The sequence below is a fragment of the Poromitra crassiceps genome (genome assembly GCF_964638095.1).
Source record: "Poromitra crassiceps genome assembly, chromosome: 3".
NCBI classification, from domain to species: Eukaryota; Metazoa; Chordata; class Actinopteri; order Beryciformes; family Melamphaidae; genus Poromitra; species Poromitra crassiceps.
This window is the reverse complement of record NC_139625.1, coordinates 5,152,051-5,174,100: the sequence shown is the minus strand read 5'-3', so window position 1 is coordinate 5,174,100 and position 22,050 is coordinate 5,152,051. Positions and strand designations below refer to the sequence as shown.

Below are 22,050 nucleotides of genomic sequence, written 5' to 3'. Positions count from 1 at the left end.
CATTTTACAATTTATGAGGAAGCCCATCACTTCCTGCCCCTCCTCCCTCCCCATCATCATCATCACCCCCCCCCCCCCCCCCCCACACACACACACACACACCCCAGTCTACCCCCTCAGTGGCCTGAATAAAATTCAAAATAAAGTCCCCAAACCAGGGGAACCATGTAAAGAAGTAGTTTTAATGACAGTGATTTAATTCTTCAACGTATCTTGCTGAAGGGAGTGATTTAACGTTTAAAACTTATTTTCGGATGAGCCGAAGTTAGGGCGGCACCCTATCATCGTGCATATTTTATTACTCCGACTGTCACTGATCTGCAAATCCATGTCGACACAAAGCTCATTTACTGCTGCTACCTCTGATGCACCCTGACCCTGTACATATTCTGTAAACGGCAAACTTAGGCTACCTCACCTAGCTGACAAGTCTGTTTATACTCTGTTAATGCCGTTTATATCTGTTAATACTGTCTATATCTGTTCATATCTGAATGCTTTTATATTTTACAATCTCTTTAGATTCGTATTTGTTTATGTCTTGTATATTTGTTCTTATCAATGTTACATGAGCACCAACCACACCAAGACAATTTCCTAGTATGTGAAAACCCTGGCAAATAAAATAATTCGGATTCTGATGGGGTCCAAAGAAGAGAGAACTCCCGCACACTGTCTCTACACTTGCAAATGAAGGTTTATTCAACAAAAGAATAACGTTTCGCTCCAACCACCTCCATCAGATTCAGATTCAGAAGAATCTGATGGAGGCGGTTGGAGCAAAACGTAGACCGTGTGCGGGGAGTTCTCTCTTCTTTGGATTCAGTCGGGTTCTCCCTTCTCCGACGCACCTGTCGGCTTTTAGGTGTGCAGACGTTTTGCTCCTTCTGACTCTGATGGGGAGAAACTCAGATTTCTATATTTTTATATTATTTTTTACATCATTATATTTTTATTTATATATTTTTTTGTTATTGGGTTCAAACATGATTACTCATAAAGCACAGTTTCCTTAACACTGCCTTGTGTGCTCCCAGTCATCAAGAAAATATATCCACCCCACTTAATACCATGCAGTCAAATTGTGCCTCCTTTGAATGATAATCCTGTCATTTGGAGGCATTTTAGGAACAAAATGTGAACACTACCTAATAGTTGAAGAACAAATGTGGAGCCAATGTCAATCTATTACCATCACTTTTAACAAGCAGGGGCATTTCTGCAGTGTTCAGAGTCAAAGGAAAAAATATGTGTTATTATGCTTTAATTATTGAATAAATAAAGTTGTGCAATTACTTTGACGAGGTTAAAAATGATTAGTGAGTAGTGACTAGGGTTAGGGGTGATGGAGGGTTTGCCCCGGTTGGTTTCCTGTGTGGACCCCTTGGGTGGGATCCTATGCGTAATATCTCTCACAAGCACATAAGCATCTTTTGAGGCTGGTGGTAGCGCCACATTAACAATGCCAAATGTCAATGATGTACAGTATTTTTGTTTTTTCTTCTTTTTTCTTTTCCTGTGTCTGAGCCTGTTTGTCTTGTTCGTTTATTGTTCTATTAGAAAAAAACAAAACAAAAAAAAACAAAGTTGTGCAATCACAAGGTGATAGTTATTGATTTAATGATCTGAAAGCTATCACTCCCCTCTTAACCCATGTTTTGTGAAGTAGACGTGTGGCTGATTCTGCATTTAAAAAAACATTATCTTCGTTTAATCTGGGATGAATCTCAGACAGAGTCAACATAGCAGCAGCAACATGGACCAAACGTACATTAAAAGCGCAGCCTGACACAGAAGTTAAGAAGTCTTCCTGGCGACAAGCACCGTGGATTGCGATGCCATGCCGAGTTTGACACGGAGGGGCACATCCCGCGTCAGTCATTTACATTTGCATTTTTCTCCAGTCCCGATATGAATCGTACTCTTGAGAACAGCTTCCGTCCCTCCGTTACAAATTCAAATGTCCATGATTCTAGATGGGGGAAAAAGCTGGTTTTGTGTGTTTGCACTTGCACTGGGATTAACTGCATGATCAACTTGGACAGCTCAAATGGCTAGAAGGTGAACTTTAGAGGCCTGGGGGTCATAAACTGTTTGACCATCTCGTCCGTCACTTGCTTGCGTTTCTCTTGATGCTCGGCGATCATCGGCTGCAGAGTCTCAACCAACATCTTCTTCAGCTCTCCTGTCAGCAGAGCCCCACTGGTGTAGTCCTGCAGAGAGAGGGGAGGAGGAGGAGGGAGCAGGAACGAGGGAAGATGGAGAACAGGGCGAGAGAGCGTTAACAGGATGGAGCGCGACGTTTCCCTTTCTCTCGTCTCCACCACACCTCCTCACCTGTCTGATCTTCTCCAGCTGCTCGTCGTCCTCCAGGAAGAAGGTGAGGTACATGAAGGAGACGTCTACGTCTGCGTTGCCGCCGTGCGCCCTGTGCTCTTCCACGGTGTCTTTTCCTCCCGAGAACGCGTGTTTGTTCACCTGAAAGCAACGCTCGCATTAGTCATAGGTTAAGTGAGACGTTATAACGCTGCAAAATGTGGCAAGCGATCTTCTCCCGGGCACACCACGTCACCTTGTTTTTGATCTGCTTGGGTGTGTCGGTGAGGAAGATGGAGGAGTTGGGCTCGCTGGCGCTCATCTTGGTCTGCGCCCCCTGCAGGGCGGGGAAGAAGGTGGAGTGCAGCAGGGCCGGCTTGGGGTAACCGATTCTGGGAGCTACGTCACGGGTCATCCTGAAGTAGGGGTCCTGGGAGAGGTGGAGGGACAGGCACAAGCCAACGTACACGCGATTACAAATATCGATGTGATAACGAGTGGTTACCAGTATTGCATTTGGGGGCCAACAGTATTGTAGAGTTGTAGTGTATCGCTGTCGTCTTCAGTGTTGGGCAGTAATAGGTAACGCATTACTGTAATCTGATTACTTTTCAGTAACTAAGTAATGTAAGGCGTTACAATTTCCAAAACAGTAATCAGATTACAGTTACTAATCCAAGTAACCCTGAGTTCCTTGTTTCTCTTTTTTTTGCCTTATTTATACAGAAAAAAGAAAAGAAAAACTCAGGAGAGACCATTGATTGCTTTATATATATATATATAAACAAACGATATAAAAAACATTCAGGCCGACTTGATAAAAAATTATAAAAGTGATGAAAACATTCACACCGACTTGATTAAAAAAGATATATATGAAAACATTCTGATGTCCAGTCTGTCTCTCTATGGGATGCAGCTCCACACCCTCCAGCTCACCTCCAGCTCAGTAAACAGTAGCCCCATAACGTGACGCTGCTTTACTGTACTCTGAGATATTCTCGTACAGTAGTCAGCGCCATAGATATATATAAAGGCTAGATAGCTTACCCGCGCTGCCGGCCAATGGAGAGCGACGTCGTCGCATGGCGGCCATCTTGCTACAGGGAGCTACTAGGAGTTATGAGCATCTGTTGTTGGGTTAGTATGGCAACATCATATGATCATAACTCCTAGGGAAATGGATGAAACTGCATGAAACTTTGTGCCTGAATCCCTCTCATGGCATAGATGCTTCGGTTTAATCTTGGTGTAATTTGGAGCCCATCAAAAAAATAGTGTTTTTAGTGTTTTTTTTTTTTTTTTTGTCTATCTCGGGAACGGAATATGCTTGTAATAAACCAAACCGTTTGTAAATCCGTCAAGATTTCAGCGAGTTATGAGTATTTTTGTCTGTGCAGGTCACCAGCTACCATAGAACGTACCAGAAAGGCACTGTAGCAAGATGGCAGCGCTTCAACGACGCTGGTGACTCCGCCTTAAGCCATCTAGCCTTTATATATGTCTATGGTCAGCGCCACACAGCGTTAGAATCCTCAATAGGTGGACAAGGCTGTTCAAAAAGCTCTCCTACCGGTATCCCACCTCCGATTGCAGATCCGAAGATATGATCGATGATGAAGGAGTAATGAGTAATTAGTAACTAATTACATTTCCCAAGTAACTTGCCCAACACTGGTCGTCTTGTACTGACCTTGTCTATGTCTGTCGTCTTGTAGTGACCTGGTCTTGTACTGACCTGGTTTATGTCTGTTGTCTTGTACTGACCTGGTCTATGTCTGTTGTCTTGTACTGACCTGGTCTTGTTCTGACGTCTTGTACTGACCTGGTCTATGTCTGTCGTCTTGTAGTGACCTGGTCTTGTACTGACCTGGTATATGTCTGTTGTCTTGTACTGACCTGGTCTTGTTCTGACGTCTTGTACTGACCTGGTTTATGTCTGTCGTCTTGTACTGACTAGGGTTGTCACGATACCAAAATTATGACTTCGATACCGATACCTGCCTAAATATCTCGATACTCGATACTTAAACGATACCACGGCAAAAAGCTAAAGCAACAGGAAAAGTCGTGTAATAATGGATGACAGAAGAACATGGAAGTTAAAATTCATGTTTTGAGTCTTCATCATACTTTATGTGGTGTTCAAAGATAGCTGGGGAAGGCTGCCTCAACTGAGTTGGTGCTGATTCTGCTGGCATCTCATTTGACTAAATAGAAAATGAGGAAATGTGTTCAGTAGAGCGCAGAATAGAATAATTTCTGTTCAGTCTACTTTAGTATAATCCTGAGTTTGAGCTTCATCATTAAGTGCCAGATTTACAGTTAATGTCATGTATGTTTATTATTTTTCACAATAAAATGTACAGTAGGCCTATGTGGTATGTGGTGTCAAGTGTTTTCTTGTTTGTTCATACATGTAGGCGAGTTTTTGACAATTAGTATAACATTAATCATGGATTATTCTAAATAAATAAATAATTTTCAGTGTTATTAAAGCTTTTACATGGTAATATGCAGTAATCTGATGTCCCTTATACTTAGTGTATGTGATTTCTTTAACAGTTAACGTTATACAGTTTGCAACCTCATATCACTCTTAAACACCATCATGACTCAATAGCCTACCTCCTTGGCAGAGGTTAGGCGCATTGCCTTTAATTGCCTCATCAAACGACGCTGAAAAAAGTTTGCTTGTCACAAAATAAATCACACTCGCTTGATTTGACGTTATCACATTCGCTAAACTGTCACACTTTGTACTAGTCGGATCGTCTGTTGGAGAGATGCTTTGGCAAGTCAAGTGGACGTGTTGTCTCCCTTTTGCCTGTGTAAACACGTGTAAACATCGCTTTACAGACGGACAGCTTTGTCCGTGCACGCTTCAGCATAGCCGTTGTAATCTGACTGTATGGTTGTAATATTAAGTGCTGACTCCGCCCGTGTGGGCCAGATTCGACATACGCTGTTATAATGAGCAACCCCTATGCTGCTGCTCTCAGGTAGGATAGAGGCTGCAGTCGAGTGAAGAGAGAGAAGGAGAGAGAGGGAGGGAGAAAAGCCAGCAGCACCCGCACCAATTTACAGGCAAAATCCGTAGAGATTCAACACATTAACGTTGCTTCCCATGGTCAGAAAAAGTCGCCAGATTTGTCGCTAGTCGCCTTTGAGAAATAAAGTCGCCACGTGGGTCTGAAAAGTAGATAAATATATCGACAAAGTTGCCAAGTTGGCAACACTGCATGTCGGCTGAACAGAGGAGTGGAGAGTGGAGTGTCAGTGAGACAGGGGAGGGTGGACTTGGCACGCCCACAGGGAGTTGAAACAGACAGAGCAAACCTGCAGCACACAGACTCCAGTGGAGAAACAGACGGTGGCACATGGATGCAATGCAACTCATGTCTTTTTTTAAAGTATCGGTACTAAATTAACGTGGTATAGTATCCTTTTTAATGCCAGGGTATCGCGGTACTGTTGTAGTACCGGTATATCGTGCAACCCTAGTACTGACCTGGTCTATGTCTGTCGTCTTGTACTGACCTGGTCTTGTTCTGACGTCTTGTACTGACCTGGTCTATGTCTGTCGTCTTGTACTGACCTGGTCTATGTCTGTCGTCTTGTACTGACCTGGTCTATGTCTGTTGTCTTGTACTGACCTGGTCTATGTCTGTCGTCTTGTACTGACCTGGTCTATGTCTGTTGTGTTGTACTGACCTGGTCTATGTCTGTCGTCTTGTACTGACCTGGTCTATGTCTGTCGTCTTGTACTGACCTGGTCTATGTCTGTCGTCTTGTACTGACCTGATCTTGTACTGACATCTTGTACCTACTGACCTGGTCTATGTCTGTCGTCTTGTACGGACCTGGTCTATGTCTGTCGTCTTGTACTGGGAACAAGGCACAGGTTATCTACAAGCCCAAAGCTTGATTTAAACTTGTGTAATTCGGCAGTTCAACAAGTTGAAAGTGCTAAACTCCTTGGAGTAATGCTGGATTCCACTCTGTCTTGGTCTCACCACATCAATTATATTGTTTCAAAAATGGGAAGAGCTATTGGTGTTTCCAGAAAATGTGTTACTTCTGTTGCCCGTCCCCTTTTATGTCAGATAGTTCAAAGTTTAGTTTGATGTCATCTTAACTACTGCTCCATGGTGTGGTCATCTGCTGCCAGTGGTGACCTTAGGAAGCTCCAGGTGGTCCAGAACAGGGCAGCACGGCTGGTCCTGGGCTGCCCACTAAGGTGGTCCAGAACAGGGCAGCACGGCTGGTCCTGGGCTGCCCACTAAGGTGGTCCAGAACAGGGCAGCACGGCTGGTCCTGGGCTGCCCACTAAGGTCTAATGTGAGCCCTATGCATGCCTGCCTCTCCTGGCTTACAGTTGAGAATAGGTTGTCTTTCAATTCACTTGTGATGTTTAAGTCAGTCATGAGCAGTAAAACTCCAGTTTTTATACATCAACAGATAATCTTTAGTAATACTGTGCATGACCATTACACAAGAGGATCCAGCAATGGGCAGCTTGTATTACCGTCTCCGAAAAACAATGCTTTAAGGAGATCTTTTATTTTTAGATCATTGACACTTTGGAATAACCTGCCTCGAAACCTGTGTTGCGTTTACAGTAAATTAACATTTAAAAAGAATCTTAAAGTTTATTTAACACTGTAAAGTATCTGTATTTGTTTTTGTTTTCTGTTTCTTTTTTTTCCTCTATGTAATTTTTAGCTATCTTATTTGTTAGTTCATTATGTATTTTGTGTTGAGTACTGACATTTAATAATTTTGCATTTGCAATTGTACTAATTTGTTTGTATGTTTGGACCCCAGGAAGACTAGCTGGTTGCTATGGCACCAGCTAATGGGGATCCTTAATACAATCAAATCAAATACTGACCAGACCTGGTCTATGTCTGTCGTCTTGTACTGACCTGACCTGGTCTATGTCTGTCGTCTTGTACTGACCTGGTCCATGTCTGTCATCTTGTACTGACCCGGTCTTGTACTGACCCGGTCTTGTACTGACCCGGTCTTGTACTGACCCGGTCTTGTACTGACCTGGTCTATGGCGCAGGGGATGAGACATGGCACATCCTTTCTGCCTCCGAAGATCTGAGGGAAAGAGGTGCTGAAGGACGGAGCTGCCTGGATGGCCGGGAAGCTGATCTTTCCTGAGCAGGTAAGAGACAAATCAGACTGTTACAGACTGTTAAGCTCCCCGCTGTCAGCTGAAAAGAAGCGGCTGGCAACTGCGCATGTGTCGGGGGGGAGCATTGTGCTAGTCCACGGCTCTCCCCAGATCGGCACCGGGGCAGCAGGGGGAATTTGCCTCTGTCTTACCGATGCAGTCACTGTCTGTGAAGCCAAAGATGCCTTTGACCTGGTTGAAAGTCACATGCTTCTGGATCTTCACCACGTTCCTGTAGAATTCAGGAGATGAACTGGGGAGAAAAGAAAACACGAGAAAATAAGTTCAACAAAAATCAATTATTCACAATTAAACTGATGTGTTGTGCATCAAGGAAGAAGAATAAAGAAAGAAAAAAAACAATTCAGATCACAACAGAAAATGCTCTAGTCTACCGAGTACCGACTTCACACCATAAATTTATTGATTGCAGATCCGAAGATATGATCGTCCGCCTAGTGAAGCCAGTAATTTAGCCGGCGCTGTTAAATCATACTGCTACCTGAAACAACCGTTCAGAAGCAGTCTTTGCACAGCCTGTGCCATATTGAGGACAGGAGAAGCTTCCTAGTGCCGACGGGAACCTTGGGAGTTTGAGTATTTCATGACATGTTTTGCTTCCCAGGTGCGCTGGATTTGCGTTGATCACTGACAGCCGCCGTCTCCGTGTGACTGCATGTGTTGTTTGCTCGCCGTGTGCAAGCGGTGCACCAAGATAACGAGATCAAACACACCCTGCTGTAAATTCAGCGCAGGCTGTGCAAAGACTGCTTCTAAACGGTTGTTTCACGCAAGCAGTATCATTTTAACAGCGCTGGTGTTCCGGCGAACTTACTGGCTTCACTAGGCGGACGATCATATCTTTGGATCTGCAATCGGAGGTGGGATACGGGTAGGAGAGCTTTTTGAACAGCCTTGTCCACCTATTGAGGATTCTAACGCTGTGTGGCGCCGACTGCTGTACGAGAATATCTCGGAGTAGAGTAAAGCAGCATCACGTTATGGGGCTAAGTAAACAGCTACTTTGCTTATCGTTAAAGCTGGGACGCTGGGAGGGGGGGTTAACGTGACGTGATTGTTGCAGCTTGCCCTCGTTAACGAAGAAATGCCAGCTGCAACAATACGCCCTGTCATTCACACCTGAAGCACTTTCTGTTTCTGCGTCCCTGCCACTGACCCAATCCCTCCACGAGGCATTGGCTTGTTTGCAGTGTTGCCAGATATGGGGAGTTTCAACCCCCATTTGGTGCTCCAAAGGGCCACAAACCTGGCAACCACGCAGTTTGTTTGACACCGCAGTGAGGGAATGGTTGTGACAGTGATTGTATTATTTATATCAGTCGCGAGCCGCCAATTAAAGTGTCTAGAGCCGCCATCGTTTCGCGAGCCGCGCATAGAGGATCTAGGCTCTAAAGCAATGTCCCTTGTGTGGTGTAACAAAGTGCAGCTCTTTGGTGGCTGGCGGCCGTCTGGCAGAGAGAGGGGGATCAGGAATAGTCAGTCTACTCTTAACACGTTGAGTGCCATAGCCGAGATATCTCGTCTTACATAATCCAACGGTTAAGTGCCATAGACGAGCTATCTCGTCTTACATAAACATTTTTTTTTTTTGACGGTGGGACATCAATCAACCCCTTTTACGTCTTCTATATCACTATTGGAGGAAGAGAATGTGTATAATCTATTTTACCGACCACTAAGTGGCGACAGTTCTCTCCAGACAGAGACAGAGAGAAAGCATTCTAATTTTCAAGGAAATAGCTGGGCGTTTTTTTGACGGTGCTACGTGGATCAATGCCCCCCGCGTCTCCTATGGAGATATTGGAAGTATTGAATGTGTATAATCTATTTTACCGACCAGCTAGGTGGCGACGGTCCTCTCCCGACAGAGATAAAGTCAACCAAAAGCAGCCGCCTCCCGCGGAAATGGCTTGGCGATTTTACAGTCAGAAACGAACGAGCCTCATTCTCATACTGTAGGCGGGGACGCTTTCGCGCTGCTGCGGTGGGGGGTTCCAGAAATGGACTGGGTGAGCAGCATAAAGCCTAGAGTCGCACGGGGCTTCATCGGGGCTCTCAAACCCAAGAGACAGTGAGACCTATCCACACTCGCTGCCAGGGAGAGAGGCTGCTCAAACTCGCTGCTCAAACTCCCAGCAGCAGAGCACTCCGCAGCACAGACGGAGGGAGGAGTTTGGAGACACACACACACTCTCTCTCTCTCTCTCTCTCTCTCTAGAGAGAGAGAGAGGAGAGAGAGAGAGAGAGAGAGAGGAGAGAGAGAGAGAGAGAGCACACAGAGTGGGAGACAAGGGCACCCATAATCACAGGCACGTGAGGTGGTTCTAAAAATCCATTTATCTCCAAACTCTCTGAAAATCTCTGAAACCATGCTGTACTCAACGGCTAATATCTACATAACTACTAACTCTGCAAACTAACTCTTTTAGACAGAGAAAGCACACATTCTATTAGTTATTTTTAGATGATTGGTGTTCACGAATTCTTAACAGAAAATAATCCTCGGCTCTTGTAAAATGAGCCAGAATCCTCAAAAAAAAACCTGGCACAACTTACCTACAGGATTGAAAAAATGGCTGGCACTCAATGTGTTAAGAGAGTATTTATTTAGGGTAAAGGGCTGTCACTTTCTATTCGAAATTCGAATTTAACTTCGAATGTGGGGGAGGAGGGGCATGTTCGAATGTAATTTGCCATGTTCGAACTTCGTATTATTTTTTATTTTTTTATTTTTTATTAACCAAAATTAACCAACTGCTGCTTGCTGGTAATGTTAATCCCATGTCAGAGAAAGTCTCCAGATTTGTCGCGTTAGTCTCTTCTGAGAAAGATTGTCTCCGGGGTCTGAAAAGTTGTCTCGAGTTGGATGCAGCCAAGTTTGTGAGGCAGTGTTGTGACTGTGAGCGTCCAAGCTAACACAGCAGCGGAGAGGAGCTGACTGACTGGACCATGAGGACAGCTGAGGATTTTTTTTTATATTCTTTTTATATTTTATATTATATATATTTATACGATGTAACCGGCAGGCGCGGACTGCATAATCGGGCACGTCGGGTTGATGCCCGGTGGCCTGGCCTGCATTTTTTTTTTTTTTTTTTAATTAACCAAAAAACTTATAAATAAATATAAATATATTCAAACATTTTGCGGGCAATTCGAAGTTCGTTCGAACTTTATTTTGGGAAAAAGTGACAGCCCTGTCAAAAGTGTCCACTGTCAACATGTTTGCATGGATATTGGAATGTTGTTAGGTAAGTGTTTTACCCCATGTAGTCGAGGTCAGAGAAGATGAAGGTCTTGTTGACATCGAAGCCACAGGCGATGATGTCCTTGGCGTTCTCCACGGCGTAGCGGTGACACTCCTCCAGCGTCAGGTCCTTCCACAGGTACTTCTCATCGTCCGTCATCTGGATCACCAGCGGGATGTCAAACACATCCTGCAGCCACCTGGGACAAGGAAGTGGGCTCCAGTTACAACTTAAAACTAACGTTCTAGTGTCAGGTCTATAGGTCAAGGTTGGGGATCAGAATGGGACTTAAACCTCCCTTTACTTAAAGCAACAGCTCACCCTAAAATCCAAAATACATATTTTCCTGTCACCTGTAGTGCTATTTATCCATCTATATCGTTTTGTGTTAGTTGCCTGAGTTTTGGAGATATCGGCCGCAGAGTTTCTGCCTTCTCTCCAATACAATGGAACTGGATGGCACTCGGCTTGTGGTGCTCAATGTGCCAAAGAAATACATTTGATAAACTCAACACAGCAATGTCTCTTTCCAGAGATCATGACCCCGTTACTCAAGATAATCCACAGACCTTGTTATGAGCAGTTTCATGGAGGAACTATTTTCTTTTGACCGAACTACAGCCGCTAGCTGCTAGCTAGTTCCTACATGAGATTGCAAAAGAAAATAGTTCCTACATGAAACTGCTCACAACAAAGTCTGCATTATTTTGAGTAACCGGGTCATGATTTCTGGAAAGAGACAACTGTTTAATTGTTTATTGTGGATCCCCATTAGTCTACACCAAAGGTGAGACTACTCTTCCTGGGGTCCAAACACGTAAAATACAAACATAAAAGTCCAAAAGTATTGGAGTAAAAACAACACAACAAAAATAAATAAAAACAAACAAAAAACAAGTGAGTCAAGGCTCACTCAATATTCATGTCAATCAAATATTAACAGTATCAACTCTTCTCATAAACAAAAGAAATGTATCGGTCTTCCTGAGTAATGCTGTTGAGTTTATCAAATGTATTTTTTTGGTGCTTCGAGCGCCACCAGCCGAGTGCCATCCAGTTCCATTGTATTGGAGAGAAGGCAGACATCTCTGCGGTCGATATCTCCAAAACCCAGGCAACTATCCCCAAACGATATAGATGGATAAATAGCACTACAGGTGGGAGGAAAAATATGTATTTTGGATTTTAGGTTGAGCTGTCCCTTTAAGCATCTTGGTTATATTCATCAATGTAAGAGAGGAGGCTCACTTGGTGAAGATGAAGGGGATGAGGTGTCCCACATGCATGGCCTCTGAGGACGGCCCTCTGCCAGTGTACAGGTAGAAGCACTTGTCCTTCTCATACGCATCCAGCACCTGGTGCACATCTCTGCACACAGCAACAAGAGCAACGTGCCATATAGAGATGTCCATTTCACATAAATGCACAGAATATAAAGTTTCATCACTTTCTCTCTCTCTCTCTCTCTCTCTCACTCACTCACTCACACACACACACACACACACACACACACACACACACACACACACACACACACACACACACACTGTTCTTAATTAAATCGCTCGTCTTTTCAAGAAAAATATATCATGTCCTTTCCACTGAATAAGGAAATCCAAATGATGAAATCTAAGACAAACTTTCACCGTGGATATTTTTTGTGATCACAACCCAGTGCCGGCAAGGTTTCACTTTCAATACGACTAGGCAACAATATGAGCAGACAATGAGTCACCCAACTGCGAACAACACCCACTGATAAGAACAAGTCATGAAGAGGTCAGACTGATGAAATATGTGCCATGATTACACTACATGACATCTTTTAGCATACACTTTTGTCCACAGCGACTTACAATAAATGTAGAGCTGTTTAAATCTCAGATCCGTGCTAACTGGTTACAGTCTTGGACTGAAGAAATTTGGCAAAAGCCAAAATTAAGAACTTTTTGTTTATTTAAAAATGAATGTAAATGTGAAAAATATGTTATGTTTAATTTACCTCAAAGTAAGAGGTCCTTATGTGCTCAGTTACGATGTGGTATCCTGCCTTTACATATTGAAACAGGCAGATACAGAGGGACGGCGGAGGAGGATAGGATTTGTGAATATTGTGAGTTGAAGGAAGTGGAGAATGAATTTCATTTTATTTTGCATTGCCCATTGTATCATGACTTATGAGCGATAATATTTAAAAAAGTTCACTCCCCTGAGCTAAACTTGTTAGATTTTGAAGAAGGAGCCATACTTGAATTTCTTTTTGACAACATCTTTGCTTTTTCCGAATATATTTCACATGCATGGGATAGGAGGAAAAAGATGACATATGATAGATAATTCATATATTTTACTTACTACATATTGCAGTTAAATCTGTGTTTTGCTGTCCATGCTGTGTGTGCTGTGTGTGTGTTTGTATTGTTTATGCACCGGAATCAATATGGTAATAACTTTATGTTGATGTGTCTGATAATCCCATGTGGGATGGGTCATGTAATTTGTCCTGACACGTAAATAAAACTTTCAATCATTCATTCATACAATAAGTGCATTTAGTCAACAGTAGTGAAACCAACTGTGTATCACAGTTGTCATTGGCTTTTTGGAATACGTAGCATTTGTAGTGTTGTGTGTTTATTATTTTTGGGGGCATTTTCCCTTTAATTGATAGGACAGTAGCGACTAAGCCTTTGTGGGACGCCCCCAAGAATCTGAGTGTTTTTTTTTTTTAAATCATCATTCCATCAGCTGCTGACCTGTGGGAGAAGAAGATTCCTCTTCGTAGGAAGCGGTGAGCTTTCTGTCCCGAGACTTTCTCCACTCTGTCCACCAGCTCCTTGTCAATCTTACTGCTGCCAAACCTCACTGGGGAAAGACATGGTGGTATGTGCGTTATTCAACTGTTATATAAATGATATGTTGCCGGTATAATGCCATTCAGTGCTTCATTCATGCTTATAATACTGCAGCATTGACAGATTAATCAGACTGTTTAATCATAGAACTAGAACTCTTCCAGTGCAATCCACACGTGAAGTTAATTGTCTGTTACCTATGAGTTTGTCATAGTCCACTCCCTTGGCATTTGTGGTGGTAACGTTCCAAGGGTCAACTGTGTCTTCAGCGCCGCCTGCTGCCGGCCCGTTGTCACTGACAACAGAGTTTTCTGAGGGCGGACATCCTGCTTTGTAGTCCTGACCCGTTACCTGTTTGTAGTCCACTTTCAACTTTAGCAGCAACTGGACAGCAGCATCAACTGCAGCAGCATCGTCTGCCTGGGAATCAAAACACTGCAGTCAGAAAAGAGAGCCTGGCTTCGAAATATATATATATATATAAATATAATACATATATCGATTTAGCATTTAATGCCACTGTATAAGGGCTGATTTCACTATACGTTTAACAACAAACCCATGTAGACAATTCGATCGTTTCCAACACATGATCACAGGTGCTTACTTTACCAGCCTTAGCTGTTTTCAAGGCTCTGACTTTGTCTCCTTGCGCTGTCAGCTGCTCATAGAGCTCCACTGGACTCATGGACGCCGACCCTCCTCCCTGACAGTCTGTCATCTTCTTCACACTGACCAAGACACAGAAGAAGAGGGAGCAGAGCAGGAGTTGAGAGTGTATGTACACATCTGAAAAATAACCGACTGTTCTGAATATAGTATTATTGAGGCCTGAACTGCTCTAGCATTAAAACCTACACATCAGCTCCATCCACTGTTTTGAGTTAGGCTTCTCCCATATGTGAACATATGATAGCCGTAGCTAGCTATAGCTAGTAAGTAAGCGTGACAAGCGTCTGATATGACATTATTACTATCCTGATTAACGCCATACCACTAGATTTAATATGAAACAGTTACTGAATTATTGAATTTTGCATAGCAAAGCTGATATAGATCTAGTGGCTAGCCAGCATACCGTACAATAGTCTTCACACAGCTGACAGCTCACTCATTCAACTTGCATCAGCCTGAGTGAGGTGTTTGGATCAAATTCTTCCCAGGTAAACAAGCTTGGTCAACAGTTCCGCTATAGATTCACTAATACAAATATGCCACGTTGCTCCTCTATGCTAGACAGCTTTTAATACTACGTTTTTTCTATATTTTTAAATCGGGATAATGCCATATAAAACACACTAAGTTCGATGTAAAATACATAGATATTTGTTAGAGGAGCGGAACTTGCTTTCTTTTCCTACCGTTTGTTTTTCAAAGTAAAAGTTTTTTTACGCCTGAACAACCGGCGAGTTCCCTGGACAAAGCGAAACATTGCTTTTATTTTGAAAATGTCACATTCAAGCGTGACAACTGAACGCTGCCTCTGCAGATAGCGACAGGAACATGCATTTTAAGGTAGATTCATTTGATATCTTTAAATTGATAACGTTAACGTTATCTCGTAGCTATGTATGCTAGCCCAGGCTCTGAGTCAGAGATGGAAACTAGCTAACGTTAATGATTTTTGGATAAAGTAACTCGTAGTGGTATGAACATTTTGGGGCATGAGTTGTGGGCATTGTTGTGGGTTAACTTGACGTCAGTCTGTCACTTTTAGCAGGCGTGCTCCGGTTATTTTGCTCTTTCATTCGTTGAACCTCGAGTGAAATAGGCGAATTCTGAGGCTACGGTATACCATAGTATCAAGTAAGTACAGTCCATGGGTATACCGCCAGAGTCCGCACATAAAAAGAAGACTGCCAGTAGCCAACAAAACCCTTTAAACGTTGCAACGTGCAGCTATTGTAAAGAAACTCATGGCTACTCATGATTAGTCTGAAGATATACGAGGGAACAGCCGAGCAGCATTTTGGTAAACAAACCGCGTCACTGGGTGGCAACGGCAATGGAACCCTATGGAGCGAGGCGTGAGTGTCTGCTCTAGCCGGCTTGACTCTGTTTACATTTTAAAAACTGCGACAGTTCACACAACTTTAACACGACATGCATTTATTATACATCAAACTCCTGAGCTACTTCTGCTCTCACTCAGAATGTCAAAATATAAGCGATGTGATATATAGTTTTTGAGATATTAACGTTTGTTTGGCACAACTCATACTATTAACTGCCGCAGGGTTCAGCATTTCTGGGTGTCAAGTGACGTCACGCTAGTTGTATGTGCAATACTCCAAGCGACCACTAGATGACACCCTTAGGCTTCTAATCTAGTCACTGTACAGTCAACCACCTCACCTGTTGTGTCTTCATTTCCAGACAGGATCTCATATGAAATGGCCTCATTAGTGGCCTATGAGGATTCTGCCTCAGAGGATGAAGGAGCAGGACCTTCTGGGGAAGGACCTTCTCAAAGCACCACTGAAGCTAGTAGACAGGCAGAAGAAACCCAGGAAGTCGGGGCATGTTATTATGACTATGGGCTACTACCCAGTCCTCACTCCATCTCACCTGGCACTGATAGGACAAAGTTGGAGGGTCATGCAGATGCCTCGATTCAACCTCCCCATGGTACCTCAGCTGTAGAAAGAGGCAGATCTTCGCTGCACCCACCTCCACCGCCACAGAGGTGCTTTGACAGGGACAGACGGTGCTTTCGAGGTGGGACCGCACAGGGTGAGCCTTTCAGAGAACCTGCAGCTCCTCTGGCTTCACCAGAGAACACCTCAGCACGACAGACCCTTCTTCCTCGCACGTCGCAAAGCTACGGCGCCGGGTCGAGCGCAGCCAAACGACAGCAGACGGGCCCGTCCGGTATCAGACCGTACATCCCTAAGAGACAGAGACTGGCCACTGTAGCCGAGAAGGTGGACCCAAAGCCCTCAGCGCAGCAAGTGTCAGAGGATCAGACCAGAGCGAGCCACATGCTCACAGAAGTGTGTGAGAGGGTGAAGCCGTATCTTGTGCAGCAGAAGCCTGGCAGGGCACAGATACCAAGGAGGCTTGTGATGAGCCTGGGAGGACACCAAGGGCCGGTCAACACCGTCCAGTGGTGCCCAGTGCCTCACCTCAGTCATCTGCTGCTGTCTGCCTCCATGGACAAGACTGTGAAGGTAACGATGATTAGGATAAAATGACAATGCAGCTGAAGTGAATTGATCCTAAATCAAATATGATCGATCATGTGAATGTTTACTGGCGGGAATCTTGAAAAATTGCGAGCCCCCGCAAATATCGCGGAGTTTGGTTGAATTTGCCTTAATTATTGTGATCGCAAAATCGCAATTTCCTGGAGGGACTGATTGAGCTGCTGTAGGATACGTGGAGGCAGAAACCGCTCTTCAAAGAAATGAATGTGAATAAAAGTGGTAACTTTAGACAGTCATTCGGGAACAGACTAATAATATCCAACGCGGATTTTGATTTTGACATACAGTAAAGAAATAGCGCGGAAATAGGCGTGTCTGGCGCTGTAAAAGCTGGAGCAGTCCATATTGGATTGTGATTGGCTAGTTGTTAAAAACCACATCTCTTTTGCGGGCATGAGCTCCCGTGCATGAGCATTTTCATGTGCACGCGCTCTCAACTCGATTAGAAACACCTGGATCCACTTAACACATTGAGTGCCACAGCGCTTCAGTAAAATTGTCTGCAGCCTGTGCCAGATTCACTTCCATTCAGTTGAAAACAGCTATAGAATTTTTTCTATTAGGGCTATATGAACAGGGTTGGACTCTAATGAAACATTGGACACTCCTACTTCTTTCAAAGAAGAAATTTTGTTTCTAGACAGTTCCATTATGAAATGACAGCCTCGGAAAGAAGCGCACTTTCAAGGGTTTTCTGCTGTCTTTTTTTACTTTTCAAGATAAAGTCACTTTTATGAATACTCTAATTTCAAGCGCATTCACTGACTCTGGCTGGTGTTTTCTGATGTAGTGACATGGTGTGGTTCTGTGCAGCCTGCGTGATTGATTTTTCATTAAGAGAAAGTACTGCTGATATTGATACTTTTGCAAATGAGTAATGTATCCGTTTCAAATTTTTAATATTGATACTTATCGATACTATTGATACGTGTTGCAAATGAGTATTGTATCCGTTTACAATTTTTAGCATTGATTTTTATCAATATTATCGATACTTTTGACAACCCTAGACATACCGGTAAGTCATTTCAATGTACAAATGTGAGACTTGAACTTTGAAATTCTCTAAATTGATACAGTAACAAAAGAAGAAGCTTGATTTTGAGTTGGTGTGTAGTCAGAAGTGTCCTGATCTCAAATATACCAGTCATTGTAAGAACCCGTGGAGCAATGTTGTTTTTACAGCACCCCGGGTTTTAGAAAGGAAGCCATTTAAAGGCACAAATGTGGAATAACAGCAACAGATCAATGGGGAAACCAAAGAGGATCCTGGAGCACTCAAATAAGTGGAGAAATTATTTGAATAAAGGTGCAAGGACTAACGTTCCAACGCTCACGGCGTCTTCATCAGAGTCAAACATGAGTGTGGCAGAAACAACAAGTGGTTTAAAAGGCCTCCCTAGGACACGTCTTTGGCTGCTCGGGATGGGAGGTGGTCACTCAATAAGCCAATAGAATGACAGCACTCAACTAAGAGGGATTAGGCAATAGAGCCGAGAGACATGATTGACAAGGCAACAATTAATACAATAAGCAAAGGCAATAATAGAATGGAAGAAATGTAATAGAAACAAGTAGAAACAAACAACACATTCCTCCCGCTTAGTAAGGTACAGGTTACACATTACAAAACACATGAGAGGCTTAGGTCCTCATTCAGTCTGTTTGTATGTATGTACGTTGTGCATATGAATTTACATTGAATTTACATGAGATTTACAGACTGAGTTAAATAGATGATAAATAGGCAGTGAATTTACAGTCGGAGTTAAAATTAAATATGAGTTTACATTGAATGTACATGAAATTTACAGTCTAAGTTAAATAGACATTAAATAAGCGGTCAATTGACATGGTGGGTTTACGGGGGAGGGGCGGTGGTGTCGTTGGTGAGGTCCTTGGCGGAAGGGGTTTCCGGGCCTTGTTGGTGAGGCTGATGGCGGTTGGGAAGAAGCTGGTCTTGTGGCGGGTGGTTCTGGTCTTGGCAGACCTCAGTCTCTTGCGGTGGGGGAGTGTCTTAAAGAGTTTGTGGCCAGGGTGGGAGGGGTCGGCCATGATCTTGCGAGACTGCTTCAGTGTCCTGGCTGCATGCAGGTCCTGGAGGGATGGTAGGTTGCATCCGATTATCTTCTCAGCACAGCGGATGATGCGCTGAAGTCTGTTAATGTCTTTGAGAGTGGCAGCAGCATACCAGACGGTGATGGAGGAGGTGAGGATGGACTCAACGATGGAGGCGTAGAAGTGCACCATCGGGGCCTTTGGCCTTTGGCCTTTGGCCTTTGGCACTTTGATTTGGTTTAACAGAGTTTAGAGTGTGAATCCAGAAGCCTTCTCTTCTAATGAGGGTTTCCAACTTCCATGATTGGAATTTGGAAACCCTCATTAGTGTGTTGCTTGCACCTGTGTTTACCCTGCCTTTTCGACACAAAATGGCCCCCGTAAAAAGGGTCTATTTTGGGATGCTCAGACCCACTTAACAGTTGAAAGGCTCCATATGGTCGAGTGTACTTTTGAGAATGCTAAATGTGTTGTGATCCATCATTGATCAGTATTGATTTCAGACAGCTATAAGTGGATAATCACTTAGCTGACATTCGCTGTAATTGGCACAGAGAGATGATATCTGATATCTGCTTTACTGATATCTGCTTTAGTGTTTCCCCTAGAAAAAATATCAGGCCTGGAGGGATTTCGAAACGTACCTCGACCGCAACGGTGGGGGCCCTCGTTGGCGTCGCTAAACTTTTAGCTAACCTGTTCGCATCTATGTTCGCAATGGCATCCCAAGTATCATCATACTATTATGGGATGCGATGCGAACAGTTGTGTTATGGGATGTGCGTTTCCCAGGCAACGACACACGTTGACACATGACAATGATTTGGCATCTTCTATTACTGTCAACACCAGTATTGTTGTATTGTAATAATATGCCATAAAGGTTTATTGACATTTTGGGGAGTGCAGGGGGAAAAATATAATATTTGTTCCCTTTTTTTCTGGCCTGGCGGGGGCGCCGTTGGCCTGCCAGGCCTGTAGAATGGTAGGGGAAACACTGAATGTAGCAGCAAGCACTTTCTTTACAATCATATCTGTCGCTGTCAGAGGAATGTATGCTATGTGGGGCACCATGGGGCTTCCCACCTCTCTCTGTTTCCCTTCCTCTCTCTCTCTCTCTCTCTCTCCTTCTTTCTCTCCACCTCTCTCTCTCTCTCCCTCTTTCTCTCCACCTCTCTCTCTCTCTCTCTCTCTCTCTTTCTCTCTCTCCACCTCTCATTCTCTCTCTCTCTCTCCCTCTTTCTCTCCACCTCTCTCTCTCTCTCTCTCTCTCTCCACCTCATACAGTGAAAACAATCCCTCACCTCCCATAAAGGTCAAGTAATGCAGGTGCCCGCCGATAACGGAATATTTCTATCCCAGTGCGAAATTGTGTACCAGGGATCCATTGACCCGATATCCTATGAGGACTCTCTGAATAATTAATCATTTAAATATTCATGGTCTTATTTGCATAATCAGGTGAAGCTCTATGGTGGCCACCTCTTTTTCGGCACCTGTAAGGACTAAGATGGCAGAGACAGGCTTGGTTGCAGGTGTGTTTTTTCCCCTGACCAATTATAAAAGTTAATCATAAATATTATATGACCCCCCCCCCCCCTCCCCCAATGCACATATCAGCTTTCCAACGACTCTTAACTTTTATTTTGTTGTTGTTCCCCAAAGTTGGTTCTGTGCTCACTGCTCAGAGGTCCTCACATTATAGTGGGTAGCATTATACTGTATATCAAGTATATTATAGTGACTTCCCGTCTCAATATAACATTAGTCTCTCCTCTCCTCTCCTCTCCTCTCCTCTCCTCTCCTCTCCTCTCCTCTCCTCTCCTCTCCCCTCTCCTCTCTCCTCTCCTCTCCTCTCCTCTCCTCTCCTCTCCCCTCTGCTCTCCCCTCTCCTCCTCTCCTCTCCAGCTCCTCTCCCCTCCTCCTCCTCTCCTCTCCCCTCTCCTCTCCTCTCCTCTCCTCTCCTCTCCTCTCCTCTCCTCTCCTCTCCTCTGCTCTCCTCTCCTCTCCTCTCCTCTCCTCTCCTCTCCTCTCCTCTCCCCTCCTCTCCTCTCCTCTCCTCTCCCCTCCTCTCCTCTCCTCTCCTCTCCTCTCCTCTCCTCAAAAATAAAATAAAATCAGCAATGGAGGTCATATTTCACCAGCGGCTGACCTCCTGCTGAATTCCTATAGGGGAAACACTGCTGTCTGTCCATCTGTCTTCTTGATATGTTGTCACACCCCGAATGTATAAATTCTAGTAGGGCTGTGAATCTTCACTGGCCTCACGATTCAATTTGATTACGATTCGGAGGGCTACGATTCGATTCGATTACGATTATCGATGCATCTCGATGCATCTTAAATCGATGCATCACTTTTTTCCGCAATACATCATTTATTTTTTCTCACTTTCTTTTTTCTCACTGTGTGGCTACTTTTAAAATAAAAGTGCATTTGGAATTGCATTGTATTATGATCCATAATTAAAATAAACAACTGCATGTACTTGCATTATATATTATTTGATTATAAAAAACAAATAACAATAATAATCGATTTTTGACATTTGTGAATCGATGCAGAATCGTGGACGTCCGCATCGCGATGCATCTTATAATCGATTATTTTTGACACCCCTACCTACTATAGCATGCTATTAACTATCCATGCTCATTCTATTCTATTCTATTCTATTCTATTCTATTCTATTCTATTCTATTCTATGCAGCAACTAAGAGTGTGTGTGAAGTCTGCTTTGTTTCTACATCAGCAGCCTTCAGACTTCCTCTATTCTGGCTGTCAGCTCCTCTGATATGGAAGTCAGCCTCTTATTATTCCAGCCTGTTTGCAGCTGTCGTTGCCATGGCGACGGCAGGTGTAGCTGTTGTCGCCATGGCTACGGCAGGTGTAGCTGTCGTCGCCATGGCGACGGCAGGTGTAAGGCAGCGCTTTGAAGATGATAACACAAATACCAATTTAGTTTGAATTACCAAGTCATTTAGGAGGCAGATTAGCGAATGAGTCATTTGCAGGGATCTGCTCTGCATGTCTGTTAAGTGATCCGCTCTGTGTCTGTGCATTGTGTGGGATTTCCCCTATTATCTGTGCATTGTGTGGGATTTCCCCTATTGTCTGTACATTGTGTGGGATTTCCCCTATTGTCTGTGCATTGTGTGGGA

General features: G+C 43.8%; 2 protein-coding genes across 3 annotated transcripts in view; one reads left to right on the top strand and one right to left on the bottom strand.

The window, feature by feature from the left end:
* Window positions 1–1,647: 1,647 nt before the first annotated feature.
* LOC310773687 (tryptophan--tRNA ligase, cytoplasmic-like) lies at window positions 1,648–14,765 on the bottom strand. 2 transcript variants are annotated; one of them, XM_083633614.1, is made up of 11 exons: window positions 14,709–14,765; window positions 14,233–14,356; window positions 13,823–14,045; window positions 13,527–13,635; window positions 12,019–12,138; window positions 10,787–10,969; window positions 7,654–7,754; window positions 7,372–7,484; window positions 2,573–2,746; window positions 2,338–2,478; window positions 1,648–2,213 (listed from the first exon to the last, which is right to left on the bottom strand). In XM_083633614.1, the coding sequence occupies exons 2-11, from the start codon at window positions 14,344–14,346 to the stop codon at window positions 2,055–2,057; spliced, it is 1,437 nt and encodes a 478-aa protein (XP_083489740.1). In that variant the 5' UTR covers window positions 14,347–14,356; window positions 14,709–14,765; the 3' UTR covers window positions 1,648–2,054. The 2 variants fall into 2 exon arrangements, with proteins under 2 accessions (XP_083489740.1, XP_083489739.1); XM_083633613.1 differs by having other exon boundaries at window positions 14,704–14,750.
* Window positions 14,766–16,037: 1,272 nt separating this feature from the next.
* The window catches only part of wdr25 (WD repeat domain 25), a gene marked incomplete at both ends in the record, with an annotated part of 62,429 nt that continues 56,416 nt past the window's right edge, over window positions 16,038–22,050 (top strand). The window contains 2 exons of the mRNA XM_083634306.1: window positions 16,038–16,253; window positions 16,358–16,795. Coding sequence (XP_083490432.1) covers window positions 16,038–16,253; window positions 16,358–16,795 — 654 coding nt within the window. The remainder of the gene's footprint in view (window positions 16,254–16,357; window positions 16,796–22,050) is intronic.